At 45.2% G+C, this 26,901-nt stretch overlaps 2 protein-coding genes across 2 annotated transcripts in view; one reads left to right on the forward strand and one right to left on the reverse strand.

The window, feature by feature from the left end:
- APBB2 (amyloid beta precursor protein binding family B member 2) overlaps positions 1 to 1,507 on the reverse strand; it is a 204,682-nt gene extending 203,175 nt beyond the window's left edge. Inside the window, exon 1 of the mRNA XM_087736243.1 lies at positions 1,464 to 1,507. The gene's annotated coding sequence lies outside the window, so the exon portion shown is untranslated. The remainder of the gene's footprint in view (positions 1 to 1,463) is intronic.
- UCHL1 (ubiquitin C-terminal hydrolase L1) lies at positions 1,203 to 6,391 on the forward strand. The gene is made up of 9 exons (XM_087736253.1): positions 1,203 to 1,364; positions 1,490 to 1,501; positions 1,854 to 1,982; positions 3,094 to 3,244; positions 4,582 to 4,667; positions 4,743 to 4,790; positions 5,173 to 5,242; positions 5,613 to 5,671; positions 5,967 to 6,391. The coding sequence occupies exons 1-9, from the start codon at positions 1,332 to 1,334 to the stop codon at positions 6,051 to 6,053; spliced, it is 675 nt and encodes a 224-aa protein (XP_087592379.1). The 5' UTR covers positions 1,203 to 1,331; the 3' UTR covers positions 6,054 to 6,391.
- The last annotated feature ends 20,510 nt before the right edge of the window (positions 6,392 to 26,901 follow it).

A 26,901-nucleotide genomic window follows, 5' to 3' on the forward strand; every position in this document is an offset into this window, starting at 1 on the left:
GATCAGCCCAGGGTGCTCCAGGCTTTATCCTGTCTGGAAATGTCCCAGCTTTGCGCATAAAATACAAAACCCTCCTTGCTATCCTGTCTTTTCTTCATAAGTCTTGTTACAGGTAGAACCAATGTGACACCGTATCTTGAACCTTTAATGGCCGTATTTCAAAGATTAAACTGTAAGCTTCTTTCCCTAGGCGTTCGTTGTAAACTGCGTAAGGTTGATAAATAGGTCTCAATTCAAAACCATGTGTGCAACCACCTGATGTGAATGCTTCCCCACTAACTTACAGTGCAGTAGATCTAACGATAATTTAAACGTGCTTGAAATTAGGCAGGTACTTAGAAATTTTGCTGCACTGGGGTCCAAATCATTCTGAAACAGGGTGGAAAACCAGAGAGAAAAAGTCATCAAAACCAACCAGACGGCAGACGTTCAGCTGACTGTTTTGTTCGGTACTCGCGCTGTTTGAAAGACAACTGTGGAGCGTCTCTCGGTTATCCACAAGGCTCCCGCCTGGCTGCTGGCCAGTGAAATCCGAAAGCCTGCTTGGCCTCTACGTGATTTCTAGTATTTCAAGTGGGTTGGTTTTGTTTCCTTGCTCACAGATGTTCTAGTCCAAAGACATCGCATGGAGAAACTGTCAGGTCATGAATAAAAGATAAAAAGCCCGATATTTTATAACCAGCTTCATTGAACTGGTTCGGGAACGGGTTCAATCTGCAGAGATGCGATCAGCAGAGAAGTGACTTTTGTGATATTTATAATCATCCTGAAATTTAAAAAATAAGGATCTAATGCTCACGTTGAACATCACACCCACCGTCTGCTTTAGGCAACACGCTCCCAGCAGGGGGGCGAGGAGCAGGGCCGGGCCGGGCCGGAGCCCGCTCCCGCCACCTCGGCCCCGCCGCTTCTAGCACCTTCTCCACACCGACGGAAGGCGGGCCGGGGTCCTCCCGCCGCCGGCCGCGCCCCGCTCCCGCGGAGGAAGCGGGCCCCGGGCTCGGGCAGCGCCCCCGGCCCCCCGCAGCCCCGGCCGGGCCCCCCCCCCGCCCGCGGCCGCCCGACGCCCACCCCCGCCGGCCTCCCGCTCCGCGGCGCAACCGCGCACCGCCGCGCCCCCCCCTCCACACACGCACACTTTGGTCGTGCCCCGCTCCTCCCTCTCCCCCCGCCGCGGCGCGGAGTGGGCCGGCCCGCCCCTATATAAGCGCCGGGTGGGCGTCTCCGCGCTGCAGCGTCGACGGCCGCGGGGGGCTGCACGGATAGTGTCGCGGGGGACAGCATCGTCGTGCCTGGGGCGCAGCCTGCCTTCTTCCCGGCTCCCTGCAGCCATGGCCTGGCAGCCTATGGAGATCAACCCCGAGGTGGGCGAGGGGCGGCGGGGCCGTGGGCAGGGGAGGGGGCCGGGGCCGCAGGGGTGGGATGGGGCGGGCGGCGGGGCGCCATCTCTCCCCGGCACTCACCCCTCTCCCCCCGCATTGTCTTCCAGATGCTGAACAAAGTGAGTCCCCGCCGCAGGACCGCCGCGGGCGGGCGGGCGCCGCCCCTTCTCTCTCCATGCCTCGGCATCCCGCCCTGCCGGGGCAGCGCCGGCCGGAGCGGCGCGGAGCGGAACCGCGGGGCGCGGCCGCACCTGCGGAGCGGCGCTGAGGCCGCGCCCTCCCCCGGGGGCGCCCCCTCGGGCGGGCGGCGCCGGCGGTGCCGGGGCGCGGCCGGCAGGTGGCGCCGCGGTGCCGCGCGTTGTGCTGTGTCACTGGGGCGCGGGGCTGGGGAGGCCGGGCCCGGGCGGGGGGGGGGGGGGGGGGGGCGGGGGGGCATGGCGGCCGTGCCACCCCTCGCTGTGCCCCCTGCAGGTGCTGTCCCGCCTGGGGGTGGGCCCCGGCTGGCGCTTCGTGGACGTGCTGGGTTTCGAGGAGGAGGCGCTGGGCGCCGTGCCGGCCCCGGCCTGCGCGCTGCTGCTGCTGTTCCCCCTCACCGAGCAGGTAGGCGGTGGGCGGGGGCGGTCGTGTCCCTCCTGGACTGCTCCCCTTCGCAGGTCCCCCGGGCTGCGGCCCTGCAGGCAACAGCCGGATGGGCCGGGTTCAGGCACCGAGCCTGCGGCTGCCCCTGGTGCTGTGCGACAGCTGGTGCCCTAGGGGGTTTCTGCTGTCACCGCGGGCAGGCCGGCTAGGCCGCGTCTGGCCCAAATGCCCCAGGAGCAAAAACAGGTCAGCAGCAATGTCTGTACCTGCTGGCTGCCGTCGGGAATGTGCCTGTGTCATCTCTCCGAGCATCAGATGGTTGGGAGTGGGTTTGGCTTGCACTGGGGCTGTAGGTGGCTGGTGGGGGTAGGTGGGTAGTGCGTGCTGGGTGTTTGGCCCCAGCCTCTAAATAGCCTGAACTAAAAATGCACTGAGCAACAAAACAAGGCCTTTTATTGTAATACTTCTCTTACGCTTTGCTTTGTGTATCAGACTGAGGGAAAAACATGAGCAGTCTTGTGTGAGGAATAGTGATTCTGTTACCATGCTGAATCATGGTGTCTGGAGAGGCCTAAATTACTTCTGTATGATGAATACATTTAGTCCAATTGATGCTAAGGAAGTAGATGAGGAGATGGGCTTTGACATAAAGTACATTTAACAGGTTCTTTAAAGGAAGGATTATAGCCTTTCACTAGTGGTGGGTTTTACAGTTGTCTAGCCATTGTTCCGATGGCGAGGGGTTCACGAAGGGAAGTAACCTAAAGGTACAAAGGCAGGCAATTGAAGAGACATGCTGAGTAGTCTCATTAAATGGACCAAAACAATTGAGAGAGGTTGTAAAAGAGCCTATCCATTATATGATTTCCCACCCCAAGCTATTTCCAGTGTACAGAACAGATGGAGAGACTAAGAACAGTGCCTTTGCATATGACTGAGTCATGCAGGTAGTCCATTAAGACTTGGCCTGCATCCAGTATAGACATATCTTTGTGGCATAGGTCCAGTAAAGAATGACTTTCTGGATAAATCTTGTCCAGTCCTGCTATTGATTTTCTTGCACAACTCATTTGTCTAGTAGTTTGCATGATAAAAATATCACTGTGGTGAAATGCTTAAAACATGTTTACAGCATGAGAACTTCAGGAAACAACAGACTGAGAAAATAAAGGACCAAGAAATCAGTTCCAAGGTGTATTTCCTGAAGCAGACGGTCAGTAACTCCTGTGGGACAATTGGTCTGATACATGCAGTTGCTAATAATAAAGACAAAGTGAAGCTTGGTGAGTATGAATGTTCTGAAGCACTCGAATTTCCATTTTTTTAATGACAAAGGAAGATTGAGTGGGTATGGGCTATGGGAGACACGTGGGGCTTTCATGCAAGCCAAGTTAAGGCATGCTGTACTGCTTCAGTTAGTAAGTGGGTCTTCCAGCTCTTGGAGAGGGGCATGTGGTCTCACCTACTGCCTGAATCACAGAAGGGAATGCACTTTGACTCCTGGTAGCTGCAGAGTATCATAGTGAGCAATGCAAGAGGAAAAGGGCACATAGGACTGGCCAAAGTCTGTATGTGGGAAGTATCGTGTTCAGAAGTAGCTGTTGACATTGGTAATGATGTCAACTGAAGAGAGAAAGTTCTTCATGCCACTTATGTCTAATATAAACAGACTTGCTCAGGGTAGCCTGTAAATCAGTCTAAAACATGTTTTCTTTTTGCTGGGAAAGTAGTATAGCATGATAAGGGCCTGTAAGTAGACTTTTCCTGCAGAGGTAATAGTTTTGATGGTTTTCTTCCTATAGTAAAAGGATATAAAACTGGCTTAGGCAACTGGTGGCTGGAAACCCCTAGGAAATGGGATTACAAGTTCTTGTCAAAAAAGGGCTGTCATTGAATCCAGGAAATACTTTATTGTTCAAACACTAGGGATCTGTAAAATATGACTTATTTTCATTATTCCAAGCGAACTTGAACCCTTTGGGTGGTGTGGGATTCCTTCCTAAACAAAGGAAAACACACATGGAAGGCTAAATGAGAGTAGCTTTGCTTTACTCTTTTTGAGAGGATTTTCTGAAACAGCACGCTCTTGATGAGAGAAATGAATGATGCACGTAAGACTAGAACTCAGTGCATCTTAGTACTGCACTACTCATATATGTTCTGGAAAACCAAAGTAAGCCTAGCATGACAAGTGCTGTGTTCATTTGAAGGCAGGGAGACAACTTAATTTCATCTGCCCATATTCTGTTTGTTGATACTTAAGTGTCCTCACAGCTGGCACCTTTCTTGAATTTCTTTAAACAGGACTGAGCACCTCTGCCAAATCTGCAAGGGGGGGGAATCAGAAAAGCTAAATCCCATTTGAAAGCGAGTTCTAGGACAAGCATCCAGAGTACCCTGAAGTACTTGAACTCTGGCTGTTTGTGTAGATTGCTGTTAGTAGCTTCTGGATAAATAGCTTACTTCAAGTGGTCATTAAATATGCTTATGCTGGAGATGGTTCCAGGCTGAATGCAATGACTCCTAGTTAGTGCAACAAACACTGATTACTGTGGGGTGCCTCTGAACTGTAACTGATGCTCTACCTATACTGAATAAAATCTTTGATCATCTTGTGCAGATGAGGGGTCTGTCCTGAAGAAGTTTCTTGATGAAACAGCTGATCTGTCTCCTGAAGAGAGAGCTAAGCATTTTGCAAATAATAAGGTATATGAACTATATAAACTGCTGACAGCTGTCAGCACTTAAGGATGTAGTAACCTGTATCTGCTTTCTCTTAAGGCTATACAAGAAGTGCACAATTCGGTTGCGCAAGAAGGACAATGTCGGGTAAGATATGAATGTGTAAAGTCTTGGGAGAAGGGGTTAAGGAAGATGGTAGAGCAATGCAATTTTTTGTCTGGCAGATAGCTGTTAGAGCTCATGAGGAAAGAAGTGAGTGACTCAGGGGTGAATGCTTGTGTAGGGTTTCTTCTCAAACATGGATTGAAAATTTGGGTTCAGACCCAGTCTGAAAATGTGACTGTACATTAGAATTTTTGGCGCTTGACCTTGTAGAGGCCTTGCAGAGACCTGTTCAGCCGAACTTAAATTTTTAGTCCTTTGCTGTTACTGTGTTGTTGGTGTCTCCTCTGTCCTGTAGTCACAAGTAGGATTCAGAGTCCTAGGCTTTTTTTCAATCTAACAAGTGTATCTAATGGTCTCTCCTGAGGTTGAGGACAACAGTGTGAACTTCCACTTCATCCTGTTTGTCAATGTGGATGGACATCTGTATGAATTGGGTAAGAACTCCGGAGTTGGACTGGGCCTGCTTTACACTGTACAGCAGCACTGGGGGCTCAGGCTAGATACCTGGAGCTAGTTAAGCTGCTCACTGAGGCTCCTGAAGCCAATACATAATTTGTGTCTTCACTTGAAGATTTTAACTGAAGATGGGTTGCACTGAAGGCCTAGGCCCTCTTGTAAAGCATGTCATCTCCTGTAGAGCTGGGAATACTTAGTCCCCTTCTCACTCAAGCTATGTATTGACAATTTATTCTGACCTCCCAAGTATCTTTATGTGTGTACTTGTTTCTTGGGCCCACTGTGCTCAGTTCTGCTAATTCAGAAGTAATATTAAGTACACTGAGTGATGGGGACTTTCTTTCGCAGATGGGCGTATGCCATTTCCTGTAAACCATGGCACAAGCTCAGGTGACTTGCTATTGAAGGTAAGACTTCTCCCTACCTGCTCGTTTCCCTGAAAACAGGGCTTACAAAAGGGTGAGAGGCAGGTATTCAGTGTGTAGTGGCTGTACCTACTTGCTGTACAAGTTGGTGCTTCTTATACCATGGTAACAAGGTAGTATTGTGCCACAAAGCTAGGTATCTGTTGAGTGTATTTATTAGCTGGTGCTACAAGACCTTTTAACTTAGTTGGTGGGACCCAGAGAAGAGCTGCAAAGACTTGGTCTCTAGGCAAATGTATTCTGATAGTCTAAACAGCTTTTTTTCTTTTCTTCCAAGGATTCTGCTAAGATTTGCAGACAATTTACAGAACGTGAAAAAGGAGAAGTTCGTTTTTCTGCTGTGGCTTTCTGCAAGTCTGCCTGAGACTCTGAAGAGACGCAAGGAAAGCAGTCTAATAGCACACCAGTAAATGCAGTCTAAACTCCAGTGCTTCAGTACTTGTTAAACACAGCTGTTCTGGTAACTTAAATTGTTTCCACCTTTTGCTGTACACAGGAGCAACATCAGCTGAGCTTATGCTGAAGGATGAGCTCAAGTTTTAATGTGAACAGTTTGGACACATCAGATGTCTTTAGACCCTTTTTTTCATGTTAAGTAGAAAATACTTAACAGGGCTTGTTTAATTGTGTCATGTTAATTGAGCTGTTGGTTGACATTTCCTTGTCCTTAATGAGAATAAAATGTTCTGCTGGAAGTCTAAATGGACTAAAGTGATCACTGTTAACTTTCTCCAAAAGGAGTTATATGTGGCATCCTCTATAAGCCTTGTTCTCAAAGCTCTCCTCTGAGCAAAAAGTTAATGTCAGCCTCAGGTTAGCAGGACAGTTGCTTTTCCTAGTGTCCCGAAGGCCTCCCAGGATGGAGAGATGCACCACTGTCTGCGTACTGTGTTCTAGTACTGCGCTGCCCTTCTAGTAAAGCTTTTCCTAACGCCTAGTCTGAAACTCTGAAGCTGTGATTTGCCACCCTGAATACATTTATTTTAGAGGGGTAAGGTGTGATAAATGAACACTCAAATGTCAACTTGCAGCTGCTGTTAAACAGAGGCTATTTGTATTAATGCTACAAGCAACAGAATACCTACTGAATTGGTTAGTGGTGTGTTTCCTTATACGAGACTGCATTAAATATGCTTTTTTCCATACCTGTGGTTAAAAGAAATGTGCTGGCTAATGCTGAACACAATCCCCAGCTAGCCACTATGTGCCTCAACTTGTGACTGTGTTAGGAAGGCCTTGAAAGCGGCTTTACTCCCTGTCCCTTCCAAAATGACCTACAAAAGGAGAAACCCACACTACATGAATTTTGAATAGCAAGATGAAATTCTGGGTTCAAGGGGAAGAAAGATATTTGATATATATATATATATATTACACACTCCTTTGCCTCAACTCCGTGACCTTCTGTGGAAGCTATTCTTACCTGAGTCTAGCTGCTGTTTATCTGCAGCTCCTTGCCGATACCTCAGGTAGCTGTACGAAGGGATAAAGCACACTTCAACTTGGGCTTTTCTCCTAACTGATTGTGTCCCGGTCTGTGCCTGCCAGCCATGTTGCACGGTGCTGGGTAACTTGTGTTCTTTGGTGGTCACTGGTGCTCTGCGTACACTGCAAACTGTTCCTGGCTTCCAAGCTTTTTTGAAGGGTAATTGAAAATACAAGCCTTGATTAAAGCCATGTGTGGCCTGAAGGTGTTTGGTATTGGGCCTTGTTACTGCTCATAGCTGAAGCTAGCAGGGGGTAGCAACACATTTTAATACCAATTCTGAGGATTAGCTAATACTTGGAGTACTTCAGTTCTGAACATCAGTCTCTCTCGGTTTCTGTTAGCAGGGAGGTGTTCTCTACAACAGCATCTTATTCTGCCTTTTAGTGGAAGTTGTCGCAGGGTGGAGGGAGGCCTCCTGGGGCATCTCCGCTGCAGCCTCCTGCTCCAGCGCAGGCTCGGAGCCATGCCTGCGGCTCAGGCTGCTAAGCAACAAAGCCTGCAAGAGAGGAAAGGCGTGCGGCGTGAGCGCGGGAGGGTGGAAGGAGCAATAAAAATCAGATACGGTAGGAGGAGGGGGCAGGAGAGAGCAGAGCCCGGTCAGCTGTATGCCGTACCTGGGGCAGCGTGCTCCAATTCTGCATGGGACCCTTTTCATGCTTTTAAGGCCGTTGCGCAGGGTACCTGCCATAACTGCCTGTCTGCAGTTACACAGGCAGGCAATGCTGAAGCAACCTGAAAGTGCCTTCAAGATACTACTGTATTTTTTATAGTGATTGCAGCAGTCAAATGTTTCTGTTTGTTTTTTTTTTTTCTTTTTTTAATCTGGTAATATAAATCTGTAGTGCTACTGAAGTTATTTTAGTGTTTCACAACCTTTTTTTGCTCTTCTACTCAAGCTTTTGGGTTAAGAATCTACTGAAAGGCAACATTTGAATCATTTTGGCCTCATGGAAAAACAGGGAAAGGGTTGTGATAGATCTTTCTTATTTTCTCACCTTTTGGTCCCAGGTACAGCTTCAAAGGATGGAAATAAAGGAACAACTAAGGAATGAATGTTATCCATCCACTCATGTGTAACATCATTAGCAAGGCTGTTTTCCCCTATTAAAATTACCACAGAGGCCTGGCAAACAGCTGGGCTTTCCTCTAAAACAGCCTGGGTGGAAAGAGGAAGATGAGGTGGCTGGGGATGGCGAAGGTCTCGGGAGCTGGGATAGAGCTGCTTTGGATGAAGGAGGTCTCAAACAATGGGTCAGGTTCTGTAAGCTGAATAGATGGAAGCTTTTGCAATACTAACAGTGCAGCTGTTCCAGATGTGCTACTGCATTCAGAAGAAAAGTCACGATGCATGGAAGCATGTATGTGCCAAGTCAAAACCATATAGAATAAGCCATAAATCGAAAAGATGGAAGATATTTTAAAGTCATCTCATGTGTGCATAATCTCAAAATAAACACTTTTTATGCATATTTTCCAGCTAGTTTTACCTGCTTGCAAGTTTTTGAATTTTAGTCTTTGCCCATTGTTTCACACTTCAGCAGAAGTATTTGGACCAAGAGGCGTCAATGTCTGTAGGCTTTTTTGGAGTGCTATAAATCAAAATGCATTGTTTTCCTGAGAAGATGCTCTCTGATAACTTAATATTTTCTGTTGGTCACATCCTATCTGAAGGGAGGCTCGTTTTGTTTCTTGTCTCTGCTTGTTTTCTCCTCTTTGTGTTTTTATCTTAAATCTGTAGTTCCATATGGAACTGCTACCGTTCCTTGATTTCCTATGCATCCTCTTTAATTAAAGTAGATCTTTTGACCCTCTCCATTTCTCATCTAAAACCCTATGTGTTTTTCCTGCGTTTACCCCTGAATTTTCACTGTGACAATTACTGAGAAGGGTAGGAGCTCGTGAAGCTTGCTTTGTGTTTTATGCCCGCTCTGAAAGAAACCTGTGGCTGGCTGTTGCCACTGCTGCTCTTCCAGATATGGGAGGAGTCTACTGAGCAAATTATTTAATGTGAATTAACAGGTTCCTGCCATTTTTGTGCAGCCTTCCAGAGGTGGACTTTTAACAGTTAATATATAGAACTATCCTTGGAAATATTTGAGAAATAGTTAAGAATCTCAGGTAGGATTTCAGGCTTATCTGTTTAGACCTGCACATTGCTAATTTAGAACCGTATCCAGGGTTGACTGTGCACAATCTATCATTTTCTTCACAGTTTTTTCTCTGCTATGCTGAAAGCTGTAGTTAACCTGTTCTGTAGGTGGCAGCATTGGGAAACTTTCAGCAACAAGTCTGATTTAGGAGCCACCGATGGCAAAAGGATCCGGGCGCAATGTTATTCAACCACGTCTGTAACGTTAAGTCCGCAGGTAGCCCTGCTGCTTTCAGTGGGACCACTCGCATGCTTAAGCACACTTCTGATTTCAGAGCTAAATATCCAATCCTTAATTTAGTCAAAAGTTAACTTAGGTGTGATGTAACGTCCAAAGCCTCTTACGCATTTCAATAGCCTTTGGCTTAGGTCCGTAGCTTATTTGCAGCTGATACAGCACCACACCACCTCTTTGTCCAGTATATACTGCTGTACAATATAGGCACTACTATTTCCATGCTAAATAGGATTGTTTTGGGGGGGCTAAGGAAAGAAAGAGTGGGAATAACTCCAGCAGCATCCAGCTTTTGATGCACAGACCAGTTTATCAAGCCATAAATATTTAAGATGGAGAAGTAGTTACCTGAAAAAGGGAATTAGACATACTAGTATCCTCTGCCATTGATGCAAAGGCACAGGGGAGCTCTAGGGGCCAGTCCCACCAGCCTGTGTGCTGGGTGTAGGGAGAAAACAAGAGACTGGCAATAAACCTCGTAGTCACAGGATCCCTCTCCTGGTGCTGCCAACAGCCAAGAAGAGGCTGATGACAGGATTGCAGCTCAGTTGGACTGTGGACCAAATGGGAGCAAACAAGAACTGGGAAAAATGCAGCCAGAAGCTGAGTAACAGCATTAAAATTCCTTTGTGACCAAAGGAATTAAAATATCACTTGCGTTTGGTCATTTTTAAATTCTTGCACAGGGTGATATTAAGTTACAGGGAGTGGCTGACATTCCAAATGCTTCAAGCACAAGGGACCTCAATAGATGAGAGGACGGGGCTAGAAGAAACCTCACAGAGTTCAACAGGGCGAGGTGCAGAGCTTGGCACCTGGCTGGAGCCACCGCATGTCTCTGCGCAGGCTGGGAGGTGACAGGCTGAGTTGCAGCCCTGCTCGACCAGCCCTGGGGGTTACGGTGGGCGCCAAATTGAATATAAGCCCATGTGTTGTGTGCTCTCCTTGTGAGTAAGGCAAATTGTATACTGTGTTGGGAGTTGCATTGGGAGGAGCAAGGCCAGCAGATGGAGGGAAGTTATTATCCATCTCTACTTGGCACCAGTGAGGCTGCACCTGAATAGTGTGTTTGGTTCTGGGTGTCTCCCTCCACCCTAGTCCAAGAAGGACGTGGAGGAATCTGGAGAGGGTCCAGCAGAAGGCTACTGAGGCAGCCAGAGGCATGGAGTATGTGGCCTACAAGGAGAGGCTGGTGGAGCTGGGTGTGTATAGTCTGGCACGGAGGAGACCAAGGGAGGATCTAATTGTAGCCTGCAACTACTTCAAGGGCAATTGCAAAGATGACAAAGCCAATTTTTTTTCTTGGTAGTAGGAGATGGTATATCAAAGGGCAGTAACTGCAAATTGCAGCTTGGAAGGTTCAGTTCAGGACATTCGGAAACTAGAAAAGTACTTCTTCACTGGGAAGGTACTACAGTACTGGAACAAGTCATCAGAGAAACAGGGGCATCTCCATCCTTGGAAGTTTGCAAGGGACCGGGATTTAACAAGCAGCTTTTGTTAAACTGCCCCAGGTTACCTGTTACAGCATGAAAAACTGGAGCAGCGATCAGTGTTGCTCCAGCCTTGGGAACGGAGTGCTGTGCTCCTTGACGAGGAGCTAATTGCGAGTCTCCTCCCCGGGCCGTGCGCGGGGGAGCCGTTCCTCGCAGGAGGAGCTGGAGGCTGGCGCTGCTGACTGCTGCTTTTCTGCTCCGGCTGGGGTGGAAGGACCAGAATGGCTGCAGGAACAGCAGCTGAGGCACCTAGGAGGAGGCGCAGGTTTTGTCACTGGTGGGAGGGCTGGCTCTCCACAAAGAGTTGGGGAAAGCAGAGGCCAGGGGCAGATCTGAGGTAGCTCTTCCACGGTCAATGAATCAGAAACAGAAGCATGGGGAGTCCTCCCTGAGGATATGTGTAACATCCCTAAGGGTGACGGGGAACGCTACTGGGAACAGGGTGCAAGAAAAAGAGCAGAGAATGCTTGACAGGGCAAATGGGAAAAGGAGAGGATTCCTGCTTGGTTTTAACAGTCATCTTTCCAGCAGTACCATAAACAACATGGGACAGTTTAATGAAATTTTCCAATCCCTTAAAGAATTGCCGTGCATCAGAAATGTAGTTCTAGGTGAAGCCCAATGCACAAGTAACAAGCAACAGAGGACTGATTTGAAAATTTCTTATGTACTTTTTGCTTAGATGAGTTTCAGATGTGGTTAGCTGATATTGCAAGGCCTGCAGCAAGATATAAAAAGTGAGGGGATCTGCATGACGTTGGAGGAACAAAACTGGGCAAAGGTATTCCAGTGGGTTTAGCATTTCAAGCAGAGCACTATAAAAACCAAGACAGTCAATTCCATTGCCTAAGAACACTCAATACCATGCTGAGAAGTATTATTACTTACAGCACTATAGCCAGACTGAATTGCATATTGCATTTTCTTTTCAAGTCTTTATACATGTGCATGTTAACATCTTACCAGAACAGCTTCCACTCTTAATGTATGGAGAGTGGGAGAAATGCAGCTTTACTGTCCCCACTTCGCAAGTAAGGAACTGAGACATAGATTCGGTGATTTGCCTAAGGTGGTGCTTGAAATTGATGGCAGAGTTGGAATTAAAACTAACTTTATAACTACATGTGGAGCTTTTTGCAGGCAGAGTTTTATATTTACACTAGTTTGGCTTTGGGCCTGAGTTAATATACCTTACCTCTTAGCATGGCTTATTAGCTAAAGCTCAGTGTTAGGCTAACCACAACTTGATTGACTTGGAGAACAGTCAGGTGAACTCATGTCTGTCTGCAAAAGAGGGTCTGTATTGACGTATCGTCCCTTGAGTCCCCTTCTAACGCCTCAAGATATTTCTCCAGTAGACTTCTATTGCATCACGATTCAAGAAATATTACTTTCTCCCTCCTTTTCCCCCTTCCATCCCACAAAAATGTTTAGCAACTCTGGGAAGTTGAGGAGTATGCATAAATCTGAACTGCAGATGATTACAGAAAGGAGGCTGGTTGCACTGTTCAGGCTTTCTGACGTGCAGAAGAGTCAGGTGGCAACGCTGTGGCCACGTTCCTGGTGGTTTTATGGAATGGTTTGAAGAAGGAATGGATGAAGGAACAAGATGGTTCAGAAAATGATAGCATTATTTGGCTACCTTGATACTTTCTCTGACTTTACCAACCATTCTTTCTCCTTTCACTGAACAATGGACCTGAAGGTCAAGTCGTGCCAATCAACAACATATTTGTCAGGATCAATTTTTACTGAGCGAAGTGAGAGAAGGGGTTAGATACTGGGTGGTTAATTTTTCCCTACTTCAGAAAGCAGCCATTAGAGGTTTCTGGTGCAGCCCAATGCTACATACAGAGGCAGACATGATCTCCCTTAAGCGTGACACAGAGTTTGGGACTTGGTTTTCAATTTTCTGTATCCCAACAAGACCCTCTGGCAACAAGTCATAAAGTAGCACCCGCTGCATTTTGAGAAACGGTCGGCGCAGCCAGCAGCGACGACAAAGTTGCCTGTAAAATGTCATGCAAATATTTTATAAAAGGTGACAAGATCCTCTGTTTGGTTTGAATCAGTCTGATGCATGTTCATGGCCCTGGATCAGGCTGTGAGGGTTTAGGAAAGTTTTTCTGCAGGCACGGAGTTGCTCTTTGGGAAAGTGCAGTGTTTCAGGGCAACAAAAAACTGCTGGTTAAGCAGCTGGGGATCTTGCACAACACATTTTACAAAAGTTGCTTCATCTCTACCGCCCTGTATGCCATGGCTGCTGCAGGGACATATGTCACTCAGATGACTGACTTTAACCCTTTGCTTAGCTGCAGTTTGGATGTGGATAGCTCATGGCTGCCGATCCTGAGGCTCGTCGTCGGAGAGAGTCCCAGGAGAGCCTGCGGCAGCTGCCTGTGTTTCCTGCAGGGAATATGCTTGCTATGTTGTGAGCCGAGACCCACGCACTCATTGACAGACTGAAAAAACACGGGAAGAAATTAGTTTAAAATCTCTTTGATTTTCAAAACTTGAGATATACCTCCCACAGCAGCTAACAACATGCAGGTCTTGTTTTTTTTTTTATCGTATAGGCTTAGCTGGCACATTTGAAAGGAGAATCCACAAGTACACCTGGACCCCTGTGAGGTGCAATCATAAGGAGAGAAAAGTTATTCTCAAAAAATTGAAACATTAGCTCCACAGCAACATTATTTTTGTTACTGACATTCATTTGATATATGTCTGTCAGGAAATGTCACGTTATCACTTTGGCAGTAGACTCCATTAGATTCGGTGGGGCAGGGAAAAGTTCTCTGCTCAAATATGCTAGATGAATTCAGCTCCTGGGCTGCAACAGGAGCACTTATTTTTAATTACTACGTACCACTTGGGCTCTGATTTTACCAAGCACCTCAGGTCATGGTTAGTCCGTGATTTCAACTGAAATCAAGCCTCCAGTTAGGCTCGAGCACATGGTTGAAGTTATGTATAGGCTGAAGTGACTTCCTTAGTCAGACACTTGATGATATTTTCACATCTGCTTAGATTCAGAGCCTGATCCCATCATGTTAGGAGGGCAAAAATCCATTTGCTTTCAAGCGGAAGCCCCTCACTTGGTATTTTTCAGTCTGGATTGGACAGGGAATTAGCAAACTGCCAGTCCTTCTCACAAAATTATACTGATTCTACCACATCAAGCAGGACAGCTTTCCTTAGAATGATTAAACTTTTCCAAGATTTCATATCCTCACTCATCAGACTCCATTTACCGCAGGAAATTACAGTTAAGCTGTATGAAGACTTTCCCTGACTAAATCCAATGTTTATAAATTATAACCAGGCAGAAAATGTGAATCTCAACAATGTAACTGTAGTCTGAAGTGTAAGCGTTCACAAGTTCAACCGCTTTCCCAAATATTTTTTACCACAGCAGTAACATGAGTATGTATAAATAAAGTATACATTTTTAGCATATTTGCACACTGCAATATAATAGATAACGTTTGTGTGTACGAGAAGAGCGCAGACCTGTGTGGGCTGTCTCTGCCTTCGTTCTCAGACAGGAGATTTTTGGACTTTTCACCAGCGGTGACCACCAACAGAGCAACTTCCCTTTGTTCAGGGTCTTTTTCATAAGAATGCTGCTGGAAAGCTTCTTAAGAAGTAAGCTTTATAAAGCTTCTTAAGAAATAAAACAATAACAAGTTGGATATGGTTTATCCAGTTCCACATTATTCTTCATGTTTATGGCAAGATCTCAATATTCTTCATTCCAGTACTTCAGCAGTCAGGCCAAGGGATACTTCTTGTTATATCCGTATGATAACTTCATACATCCAATATGTGCCAACAGGTGAAGAAAAGGCTCTCTCTAGAGCAGAGAGCAGAACTAGAATCATAGAATCATAGAATCAAAGGACCCTTAAGATCATCGAGTCCAACCGTTAACCTATCACTGCCAAGTCCACCACTAAACCATGTCCTCGAGCACTACGTCTACCCGTCTTTTAAATACCTCCAGGGATGGAGACTCAACCACTTCCCTGGGCAGCCTGTTCCAGTGCCTGACTACCCTTTCGGTGAAGAAATTTTTCCTAATATCCAATCTAAACCTCCCCTGGTGCAGCTTGATGCTGTTTCCTCTTGTCCTATCGCTTGTTACTAGGGAGAAGAGACCGACCCCCACCTCGCTACAACCTCCTTTCAGGTAGCTGTAGAGAGCTATTGCTCTATTGAGCAATAGCTCTCTACAATAGACCTCTATTGAGGTCTCCCCTCAGCCTCCTCTTCTCCAGACTAAACAACCCCAGCTCCCTCAGCCGCTCCTCAGAAGACTTGTGCTCTAGACTAGCGGCAATGAGGGCCAGAACCATCACACAGTTTATCATCTTTAGCTTTGCTTGCACTGTCCTGAACAAGTCACTGACTGGACCCAGCTTCGTTATTTTCTCTTATGTACGTAACAGATTTAGTATCTTATCCGCATTGTGTAAAATATGCAGCATACAATGGATCATCATAATATAGAGAATAATTTAAAAACTTTAGGTCTAAATAAGAAATCATAAAATCTGAACACAGTCAATACATCCTGCATGGTACTTCTTTAAAATGCCTGAGATAGAGCTACTGCTCACAAGCATATTCACCTGTAAGAGGAAAAGGATTTGTTAGGAACAAAAAGAAGATAGGTTACTGCATTGAATTTAGGGAAAATTTATCATATACAGACTACTGGAATAGGCTAGGTTTCAAATTCTAGGTTTTATATTTCTAGGGTTTAAATTAGGCTCTTAGTACCTAAACTTGGTGCAGAGAGACTGGCCATAACTATATTTTGCTGAGCTCCTCTTCTTTATGGATGACTGCAAGCGATCCCTCCAGCTATCCCCCTAGAACACTGCCAAAGTCCCTTAATAAAATCAACAGCGGTGAATGTATGGGGGGTGGGGGTGGGGGTGGTGTAAGTTAGGGAGCTCTGACACTGGGTTAATGCTTGGCCACGGCAGAGCGAGTGGCCAGCCCCTTGGCGAGAGGACTTCACCCCTTGACTCTACACGGAACCAAAAACAGTTAAACCAGGCATGACACTCAGCATTCCCATTTAGGACCAGCTTTAAAAAGGAAAATAGCTCCACTGTGCACTGACAAATTCAGCTTAATTGAAAATGTTCGCACCCAGGAGAATTCTGGCCCGTGACCTAGATAAAACAGAGGCAAACCATTGTGTGACTCCATCTCTTTAGTAAATGTAGTACCGCAGTCAGCAGTCTGCAGCCTGCAAAAATACTCATTTTCAAAGCAAGCTTTCAGTGAAGCTTTCAGAATGACTTCTGTTGCAGGAGGGAAACACAGATGCAGGAACTAGAAAGGGCTTTCAACGCCTGCTTGTTTGTTTATTTATAGTCATTCTTATCTGGGGCAAAATAAATGCTTGTGCATATTTTATTTGCAAACGAAGCATAAACAGTGAAATCTATAACAGAGCAAAAGGTCACACAGTGATGCCCTTAAAATCTGTCCCATGTCTGTAAGATAAATAGCTGGAGGAAACTATGCAAATATTATCAAACATGCATATACTTTGTAAGCTGTAAAAAGAAAGAAATCACCCATAATGTAGGAACGTGCTCTGAAACTCCTGTCATTTCTTGTAGGGAATTGTAGTTGACCTTTCTGCACTGAAAAAGGAAAGGACACCCGAAATTATTGGAACGGACTACTGGAAAAGGCTTCCCGAACTACAGCCAGTGCATGCTTACGGTCTTCAGATATACAACTACTGCCCACAGCACAGAAGGACAGGCCTCTCATTTCATGGTTCATTTAAAACTATAGCTGGTCTGAAAAATGTTCATGGTCCGGAATGGCCTTTTTATATAGACACGTGCTGTATTCTAACATACAGATTTTGTACTTGAACCAGTAATGAGCTTCACTGATGTCTTGTGGCCCAGATGTGCTTCTTTTAGTACATCTCTCAGTCTGCCAGGCCGGGAAGCCTCCGGGATGAGACAGAACAGACGGACAGAAGCAACCCAGGTCTGCATTCCTTCACGGCAGCCACACAGCATGAGCTATGCTGGAGTTTAGCTGGCATGCAATGACGCGGGGATTGTTTTCCAGAATGGTCTTTGACTTAAGATATCCCCTCTATTCCCACCGTATCTCGAAGGGTAACAGCTTCCCTCCATCGTGCACAGAATACCTCTGCCCAAGAGACTCGATAGAGCACTCATCTCAATGAGAGCTAATGACTCTCATTACCATGCCCTTGTTCTTCTGGAGTATCATCTTACTGTGTGCTACTTTCTACAGGCTGGTGGGCATTTAGAAAAAAGAAGTATTCACTTAGATGACAGGCAAAGGAAGGTGTTAGTGGTGAAAGAACTACAGGTCTGTATTTCTGGAATGGCAGCATCTAGACTGTCATCTCAGCTAGTCAGACTTATGTGATTTAATAACGATTTAGTTACCTCCCTGGAACTAAGATCCTAAGCATTAGTCCTCCTGGAAGGCAAATTTTAATTCTCCCTGCTCATTCAAAGTATTTTCCCCAAACCTAAGGTGCCTAAGGCTTTTGAAAAGATAACGCAGCATTTTCTGTGAATACCAAATACATTTTAAAAGTAGTTTTCAGTAGTGAAAGACTTTAAACTGTTTCTTTTAAAAATGTCTGTGAACTTTTGTTTTCATATTCTCAGAGTTGTTTTGCAAGTAGGTTTTTGCCAGTGTTGAAAATGGAAGCACATTGCTGTAAGTGGGCACAGGAAATTCAGCTGCACAGTGAAGCTGGTTTTTTTGATCTTATGTCCTCCAGAATCAGGGTCTGAACGAAGCAAGTTCAGGCAAGAAGACATTATAAAAGTAACTGGAGTTCAGCATTCCTTTCATTTAGCTTAAGAACAGTTCATCCAGTTTCTTCAGGATCATAAACCCAACTCCTAAGCCACCTGAAGCTGGCGGCAAAATGCCCAGTGATGGTAAATGGTACCACATTAGATCCTGGGTCTTCTTTTACTCACCTCACCAAAATCTACAGACTTACAGGAGGCAGAGAGAGAGTTTCCAAACCAAAGCCATTATTGCCCAAAGTAATGAGGATGCTTACTGATAAGCCACAATGCTGTGGCCAACTGGTAGAAAAAAGCAGGAGGGCTGGGCGGTCAGGCTAGGTCAACGGAGCCTTGCATTAAACGCCCTGCTCTGCCACCAGCTTTCCCAAGCCAACTACACACTGCTAACCCCTCAGTGAACAGCGAGTGCGGCAAAGCCCCACTCCCGCACGCTCTGCCATTCAGGGAAACTTCGGCCTTCGGTTAGGCAGCATGACCCCCTACAAAACCAACGGGAGGAACGCGGGGCTTATGGCTGGGGAGCCCAGAAAGCGACAAATTGAGTGAGGCATGGCTTCAACTAGGCGGTGGGAAATACTGAGTCTAGGCACGGGTTTACTCCAAAAGGAGTTAAACACGTGATGGCAAGAGGGAGGGGTTTATCCTTGCTTAATACTCCTACCATGAATACTCTCCTAATATTAGGTGCCCTTTTTGAATGAGAGAAAAGGAAGAGACATGACAGACAGCCCTGGGTTATGTTTCTTCTCTGGCTAGGCTTTTTCTCCTGCTCTGCAGCCAAAACATGCACTGAAACCCTCTATGTTTAACTAAGTTAACTACTAAGCTATTTGGCACTTCATGGTGAGTGGTTCTCTCTCTCTCTTCCTGCAGTGGTCCTCCACTTTGTAAGCAATGAAATAGTCACTGGAATAGGGACTTGAATCTGACTCTTCCACACCGATTTCGAACTTCTCATCACGAAGTCAACATCTCAACATCTCTCCTTGGCTTAATGTATATCCAGTTTCTTTATGCAAACTGTAATTCAGAGAGCTGTAGAACTCACTGTACACTGTAACAGTCTGCTGGTGGTCGCCAGCTCCTAAAATACAGAAGCACCAGCTGCAGGTACAATAGGGAGCTGAAGGCAGACCCCTGACCTCCCAGTCAGAGCCTTTGCCACACGGTGATAACTGGACGTGCACACTAAGAATTATAAGACTTCTCTCAATTCTTTCTTGTGCAAAGCCTAACCTAAGTACCTTTATTAGCCTACCCCCTTGGCAAGGGGAAGACCAAGTTTAAGAGCCCCCTGGCCCTTAATGAGACCACCAAACAGCTCTGTGTTACCAGGAGATGGAGGCCCACTAGGAAAAAACAAATGCAAGACTGGTACAACACTGGCAGAAAAATATGGTCTGAGGGAACCGGGGGGAAAGCTGAACAAGTTTTCTGAGGATTTCAGTAATGCCTAAAGATTCAGTGCAGTGCTCAAAGTTTTCTGTTGAATTTAATGTTTAGTTCCGACTGATGGTTAAAACAGTGACCTGGTTGTTGAAGGTACAAAATAAGGTTTTTGAAGGCGATGAGACCTCAGTTTGCAGGCTGGTGCTGTGTTCCTTCTATAGATGGCACTGTAACTTACCGAATGCTTTGCTTCCCTGCCCATGATTTTTCCTGGTGCTATCAGCATTATGCCATCTCAAAAAAGCACATTGAAGGTAAAAAACCCCTCAAAACCCTCAGTAACATTGAGATGCAGCTCAAACCACAAGTGTGATCCCTGGTCTTGAGTATTATAGCATTATACAGGATCTGATCAGAAAGCACCCTAGATCAGTATCCAGCCTCTGTGAACAGCCGGTAGCACGACCTTGGGGCAGAATATGAGAGGAGACTGAACATATCGTGGTGTGCCCTTACACGCTGTACCAGCTTCCACAGAGCTGGAGGGACACCCTACAGGTAGATGGGGTGTCTTTACATTTAATATCCCTTGACAGATTTTTCTTCAGTGAATTTCTTCAATTGCTTTTGCACCCATATAAACTTTAAACATCCACAACAAACCAGATGGTCCTGGTTGAAACACAACTTCTGACTTTTTCTCAGAGTGAACATAAATCCAAACACATTGTAAGACATTTGAAGCAATTAATGTGCAAATGATTATCATTACGAGCAGGGGCTAACTGAAAACAACTGCTTAGACATGACAAGTCATACATGGTTTCCTCCGTTATCTTTCTCTTTGCACATAACTTCTTCACGATAAGGACTCTCATATCTTAACAGCGCCATGTATAAATGGCACTGTCAGCATCCTTAGTGCTCATCGGCAGTTTAGCAAACATCATTCTCAGTAACATCAGGGCCAATACCCCCATTGACTTAACTCTGTAACCACAAAACATTTCTAAAAATACCATTGATTGAAAACACCGTCCACAGAAAGACGTGTTAGTTCATCAAATTTACAGGAGTATCAATTACCTTGATTCACATAGTCAAAACCCTTCATGAAATCCACACAGACAGCCCAGATATGATGCTGGGACATGCCCACAGATTGCCATAGCATGTGCCTTGAAAGAACCATGGTTTCTCTAGATGTCATGTTCTCTTCAGGGCGTAGTGCTCACACTACAGCAAAGTGGGCTTTGTAAGTACTACAGACAGCAAGCTACCACACCACCACCAAACACCACTTCCCTGAAAGCAAAGTAACAACTGGTTACACATGTCCTAGATCCTACACATCCGACACACCGAGAAAAACATACCATTCCTTTTTAAACTGTAATGAAAGGTATATTTCTATTTAACAGGACTGTTTCAATCGTGCCCCCCCCCAAATTTACATTCTTTCTTCAATAACCTCAAAATATATGTATTAAAAAGTTTTAAAAGCAATATCAATATTCTGTTTCCAATCCCAGATGCAGCTTTAGTAGCATATATATTTTTTAGATAAATAGTTGTTATATAGCTTCCCGTCCGACAGTACTCCTGCTATTATCACCCAGAACTAGTAACTTGTAAATAGCTACCAAAAAAAATAATCCCTTTATCTTTCGGATATTTACAGGAGTATTCTTCAAAAGTAAACACAGATAGTAGAATATATACAATAACTGAGCCAGATTTATGATTACGATTATGAAGAAATAGGCCATGGTTTATACCTGATAAGGACAGTGTATTTATTCTGTGGAGAGCAAAAGATTTATTATGTGTTTAAGCATTCATTTCCTTATTTTTGCGCATGTTTTCTGTAAAGGATGTGTTAACTGTATTATCACTTGAGAACTTAAACAGGTTTGGAAAGTCAGTCCTAAGTTTTGCAGTCACTCACCATGTTATAAACTAAGGATATCTGTTGATGTAAACATGTCCCTCCATACTTCTGAATGGTGTTTCTGTAAGAAGAAATCAGTCAGAGGATGGCTTTTGTATTATCGCAAGCTTTGAAATGCAGAATGTTCCAATAACGTAATTTCCATTCAGGCACTGAGGGCCAGACGTTTAAGAGGGAGATAAGAAGTAGATCCTGGAAGTTAGGATGTGTCCTCCCCACTGCATAGCCCCCTCTCTGGGACGGGCTGCAGAAACCCCATCTCTCTCTCTCCCCTCTGGGTTTCACAGCCTTGAGCACTGAAGAATACAAATGTATTCAGAAAGTCTATGATGTGCTCTTGTTGAGTTCATGAGGGGGATGCAGCAGAATTAGTAAAAAACCACCAAAGGTCCATATCCGATGTATGGAAAAGCATACTCTCCTTTCTCGCCCCCTCACAGCTCCTTCGCACCTGCCCCAGGGCTGAAGAGTTTCTTGACATCTCACTCTTTCCCCTGCCTTGCTCCTGCAGGCCCCAGCACTTTCAAGCCCTCGGAAAATAAGAGCCATACAGTCTTTGCAGTGAAGCAGCCCTAAGAACTGGCAGGCTCAATGGAGCATATGTACAGCTCTCACATTCACCACAGCACAGCACCTTCAGCATGTGCGTCCGCACACCACAAGTTTCCAGCTGGGTTCTCCTACGCTGTGAGTGCCTTCTGCTGCTTTCAGCGCTCTGTACTCAACTCTTCCACAGTGTTTCAGCAGCTCAAGAAATTAACTGCTATAGAAAGCTAAAGGGAAGACTGTAGCAACCTGGTGATGCTGGGACATGCCCACAGATTGCCATAGCATGTGCCTTGAAGAACCATGGTTTCTCTAGATGTCATGCTCTCCACACATGAGCCTCCATTTTCCTTGCTGAAGTGTCCCCCTCCTCTAGGTTTAGATCACGAACACCTGAGTGCTGTATTGACATCAGCTACCTCCAAGTACAAAGGAGAGAATTTCACGTTGCAAGAGCTCCCACAGTTGATAGCCCAGTCACTCTGCACTGCTGGAAAATCTCCCACTCTGTAGAACCACTTGCATGACTTTCCTTACTCACTGGGATGAAGATCCAACAGGTCTTGATTGCCAACAAGGTTTGAGAGTCTTTATGCCTGACAGGCTTGTGATTTCCCAGTTGCACTGAGGCATGTAAGACGCTGACGAGCCTCACAAGGTGCTCCAGAGATTGATCATCCCTTCCTGCACAAAAATCTTTGCTACATTCTGGTTGCAAAGTGGTCTATAAAGAGAAGGATTTGCAATGAAGCTTGATTGAAAAGTCTGGAAGTAGTGCACAGACACAAATTTGGCATATAGACTGGTCTAATTCAGCACTGAAAACTGATTAAAATGCTCATTTTTAGAGAAATGTCATTCCGCAAACTGTCTAAAGGTAACTGGAAGCCCCTTGTCCCTTAGAAAAGGTTGATGCTGAACTGAAGTTTGCCAAATGATTAATTACTCTGGTGTTCCCTGTGCTGTCTGATCTGAACTTAGAGCTATGACTTCTACAAGGTTTCCTTAATGCTAGCACTCCAAGCTCTTAGAGACAGGCCATCATTTTGATCTTTTGTTGACCTACTAGCATGCTAAGCAAACGTGGTGTCACTAGTGTCTTAGGACTGGAAATTTTTAAGGCATGGATGGGACTTAGGTGCTTGATCCCATTAATTTTGATGAGATTTGAGCATCTAACTCCTTTAAAGTCTTATGAAAAAATCCCTATCCAGTTTCCTGGGCATGGGTCATCAACAGAGTGAGGACACAGTTAATGAATACTATATTTCAAGAAGAAGAAAGACTCAGTAAATATGGCTCTTTCGAAAACAATGATTAATGAAAAAATGGAGATATACTCCAAAGTGCTGGCTTGGATTAGCTACAGATATGACAGTTCTGCAACCTATCGATTGCCTGTCCTTTCCTCCAGCTAGATCAGGAGCTCTTGTGATAGGCAGTCTCATCAGTGGCCAAAAAGTACCACAGAATAAGACAGGTATTGGCAACCATTTCAGTAACATGGATTATCAAGTCCCAGAAAGTATTTTCCATTCTTTTGAATGATCAGTTGAAGTTTTCTTGACCTTTTGGCTTCTTTTGGAGGCCCACAGAGGAGCACTGGGGCCTCTAAACTGGGAAAAACTCCAGACACTTTTGCTGGCCAGACAGAAAGACATAATTAAAAAAGTAATAATAAGAGAAACTTATGAAAATAACTTTCGAGGGATTTTTTCCCCAATTTTGCTATTTTAAGGGCAGCCCTCGTGAACTTTTTTGGCTGTATACTCAACAGCGGTGATTTCTTGGCAATCCCGTTAGCTCCACTTTCATATGGGTGGGCAGCTCTCATATAATAAATCATTTAGCAGTTCAGACAGTGATTCAACAAAGTGTAATATCTTTCTCATTCCTGACAGTTTGTCAACATGGACTAAAATAGGAGATATGTCTGCACGGTCAGACCTATGTCACCACATCCATTCCTAAAGCAGACTAGAAGAGAGCCAACTCTGCCCTGAAATGTGATCCGTGGTACTTGGGCTTGAGCAAATAAGCCCAGCTTGTTAAGCCAGGGTCAGTGGCACAGTAATGGTGGTACTGGTTTGGAGTTGGCTCACGTCTGACCACCTGGGAGCAGAATGAACTTATGTCTGGGTTTGAAAGAGGAGTGCGAAAAGCTTACATGAACCCTTCCAACCCTGAGAGGTGTGGAAGGCTGGACCCTGCTGGACCCTGCTGGACCCAAACTTTTGCAGGATAGGGCCTTCTACCTTCAGAAAAGTTCCCAGGGATTTCAGTCAAGTCAGATTTGATCTCCAAGAGGTCCAAAAAGCAGCAGCAGAAGTAATTTTCTAGGAGCAATGAAAGGTTTTAGGAAGGCCCAACAAATAGTCATAGTACCGCTCGTTTCTTTAATACCTAAATGTCTCACACATGTTGAGAAGTATTCTGTTTCTGCGGTCACACTTAGATTTACATTTTCTGCCATCAGTACCTCCAGTGAATGAGTTTTCAGCTGGGTTGGGGGTGTGTTTGTGGGTGTAAGTGGTGAAATAATATTACTAAGGCATATCAACCTGTTGGTACTTGCAGTTTAGGGATGTATAAGAAAGGTTGCTATCTGGGGAGATGTCCACAGCTCCTCCTAACCCACAGTAGTAATTTAAGCAGGGTTGCAAATAATACTGCATCCTTTGAAATGATGGGTGGAGCAAAATAAAGAAAACATAATAGTCTCCATTTTGAGTTTGGACTGATGGCTGATTTTGACACCCTGACTTTTATGAGTATGTATGTGACCGCCATGTCAGCGATGGCATGATGGGTGCTGTCTGTCCCAGAAACGGTACCTGGTGTACCAAAGCACCTCCACAGGCTTTGATGAGTGTCTTGTTCTGCAAGGATTGTCAGGCTGCGGGAGATCCCTGAGCAGGACAGCCTGCCTCCACGGAATAAACTCACCTGTATCTATATTACACCGCTTTCTCTTGCTTCCAGTTGAACACAATCCTCTGCTCAATAGAAATAGAAATTCAATAATAGGAGGAAAAAACCCTAATATTCCTGTGTCATGGAACTAAATTGTAATGTTGCTAAATAAGACATATTGCTGGCCTACTGCACAAAGTCATTGTTTTTCTTTCTCTTTTCTCTTTTTTCTTGTTTTCTGCCCCTGCTTCTCTTTTTCCTTTCCATTTTCCACTTTTAGCTGCCTATTTCCTTGTCTTGAGTAAATAAATATTCCAATTCACTGTGAACCAGCTAATACCCCAAACAAATTTGGATAAAGCCCAGTGTTAATTCCAGATACAGGTTTTCCCATTTGATCTGTTCCAAAGGGAAAGTTACTAAGAAAAGAAAAGGGAAGATAACGTTCGCCAGCTCTTTCTGGATGATGCAAGTGACTGCACGTGCTAAAATTAAAGGCTGAATGTGATGTACCTTTTCCCAGGTTTCCCAAACTTTCACAAATGGCTACCCACAAATAGCTGTTCTAACAGCAGTGAGAGGGGGCTTTGCCATTCTTTTTGCACACTTGATAAAAACAAGGTAGTTCGTGAACGACATGGTTATGCCACTATTACACAAAATTTATTATAAACCAAGGAAAGGAATATCAGAACCCAGGAATTTACTTTGGAAGCTAGGACTTGGTTTCCAAAGCACCTTTTTCCACATATAGTTTTATTGTAGAAGCTTGATTTTCATCCCATTTGACACCAGTTTGGCAAAAGTTTCTAAAACTACGTTCATTGCATGCTGCCTCATAGATGACAGCCTGTGCCTTCCCCCCAATAACACAACTCTACAGCACTTCTTTGAAGCTACGGCTTGCTGCAGAGGTTTGCAGATCGCTGGAAAAACTGCTCTGGCAATTTACCATTTCAGGTACTGAGCCTAGACAGACTCAGCTGCACTTACTGAACTTGCAGCTGGCACGGGCTCTCTCAGCATGTTAGCTGACTTAAAAGAGCCTCTTCCTAGGTGATGGCACTATGAAAGAGGGGCTTAGGAACACCTCCCTGAGAGTACTAAAACCCCTCTACCATGTAATGCCACTCCTCACCAAGAAGGATTTGAATAACTCCATGTGTTTGAAAACTTACCCAGGATGGTGAAAAGATGCATACTGGGTGGGGGGCAGCGGGGAAAGATGCTGCATTTAAATGAGCAGAGTGCAAAATCAGCTGGAAGATTATTGCAGATACATACTGGAAGCGGAGATTCCGACTGTGGATTGGACTGTGTTTTGGAAGAACGGTTCTACTTCCAGTCTTTAATGAAGGAGGTTGTAAGAAAGTAGCTGAAAAGCAGTCAAACTCAGAAAAAAACTGTTTTGCCCTTCTGTACAGCTTCCAGCTCAGCATAGAAGCAAGGGCTGTTTGTTGTTTTTGCATTAAAGAAACCGGGTGTCACATGGGCAGGCACACAAACCTATGAGCACCGGCTCCCTACCAACGCGCTTTTGTTTTAACAGGCTAAAAAGATCCTGGATAACAGCTGGTGGAAGGCCCATTGTCCTGCCACATCCTTTTCCCGACTTGGCCTGTCAAGAGAGCAGAACTCCAGCTCTCAGCATACAGGGCGGGAGAGCTACACTTTCCTTCAGAGTCCTCTTTCAGTCGCTGGTTTGTGCGTGTGGTCATTTTCTTTCATAATACAGTATATATTTTACCGGAGGCCCTAGAAAGAACATGTATGGACCTGGACCTTGCTGCACTTGGTAGCTACGAACACAGAATGAAAGGATGCTCCCTGGCCTGGCGAGTTCACTGGTTTTGTGCTCAAGTTTATTCTTTCCTTTACCTTGGTACCTCTTTATTTTGGGTTGCTTCACTTCCCTTTCACCACTCCTCCACTTTTTATGTAATTGCTCTTCAGGCAACCCAATTTATGTCTTTTTAGCCTTGTGTAACTTGGTATCACTTACTTGTGATATTTCTCCTTTCCCTAGCCCTCTTTCCCAGTGGTTTTCATGGTTTATATTTGTTGTGCTGTCCCTCCACCGACTGTGTGCAAACAAGAGGAAGGGAGAAGTACCTGGAACCAGAGAGACAGAGCGCGGGGCTGAATGCAGTTACAGAACTGAGAGACAGGAGACTATGGCATGGGATGAAGAAAAGGAGGCTG

Source organism: Nipponia nippon, unplaced genomic scaffold (assembly GCF_047370975.1).
Source record: "Nipponia nippon isolate SJK-2023a ecotype South Korea unplaced genomic scaffold, ASM4737097v1 scaffold_6, whole genome shotgun sequence".
Lineage (NCBI taxonomy): Eukaryota > Metazoa > Chordata > Aves > Pelecaniformes > Threskiornithidae > Nipponia > Nipponia nippon.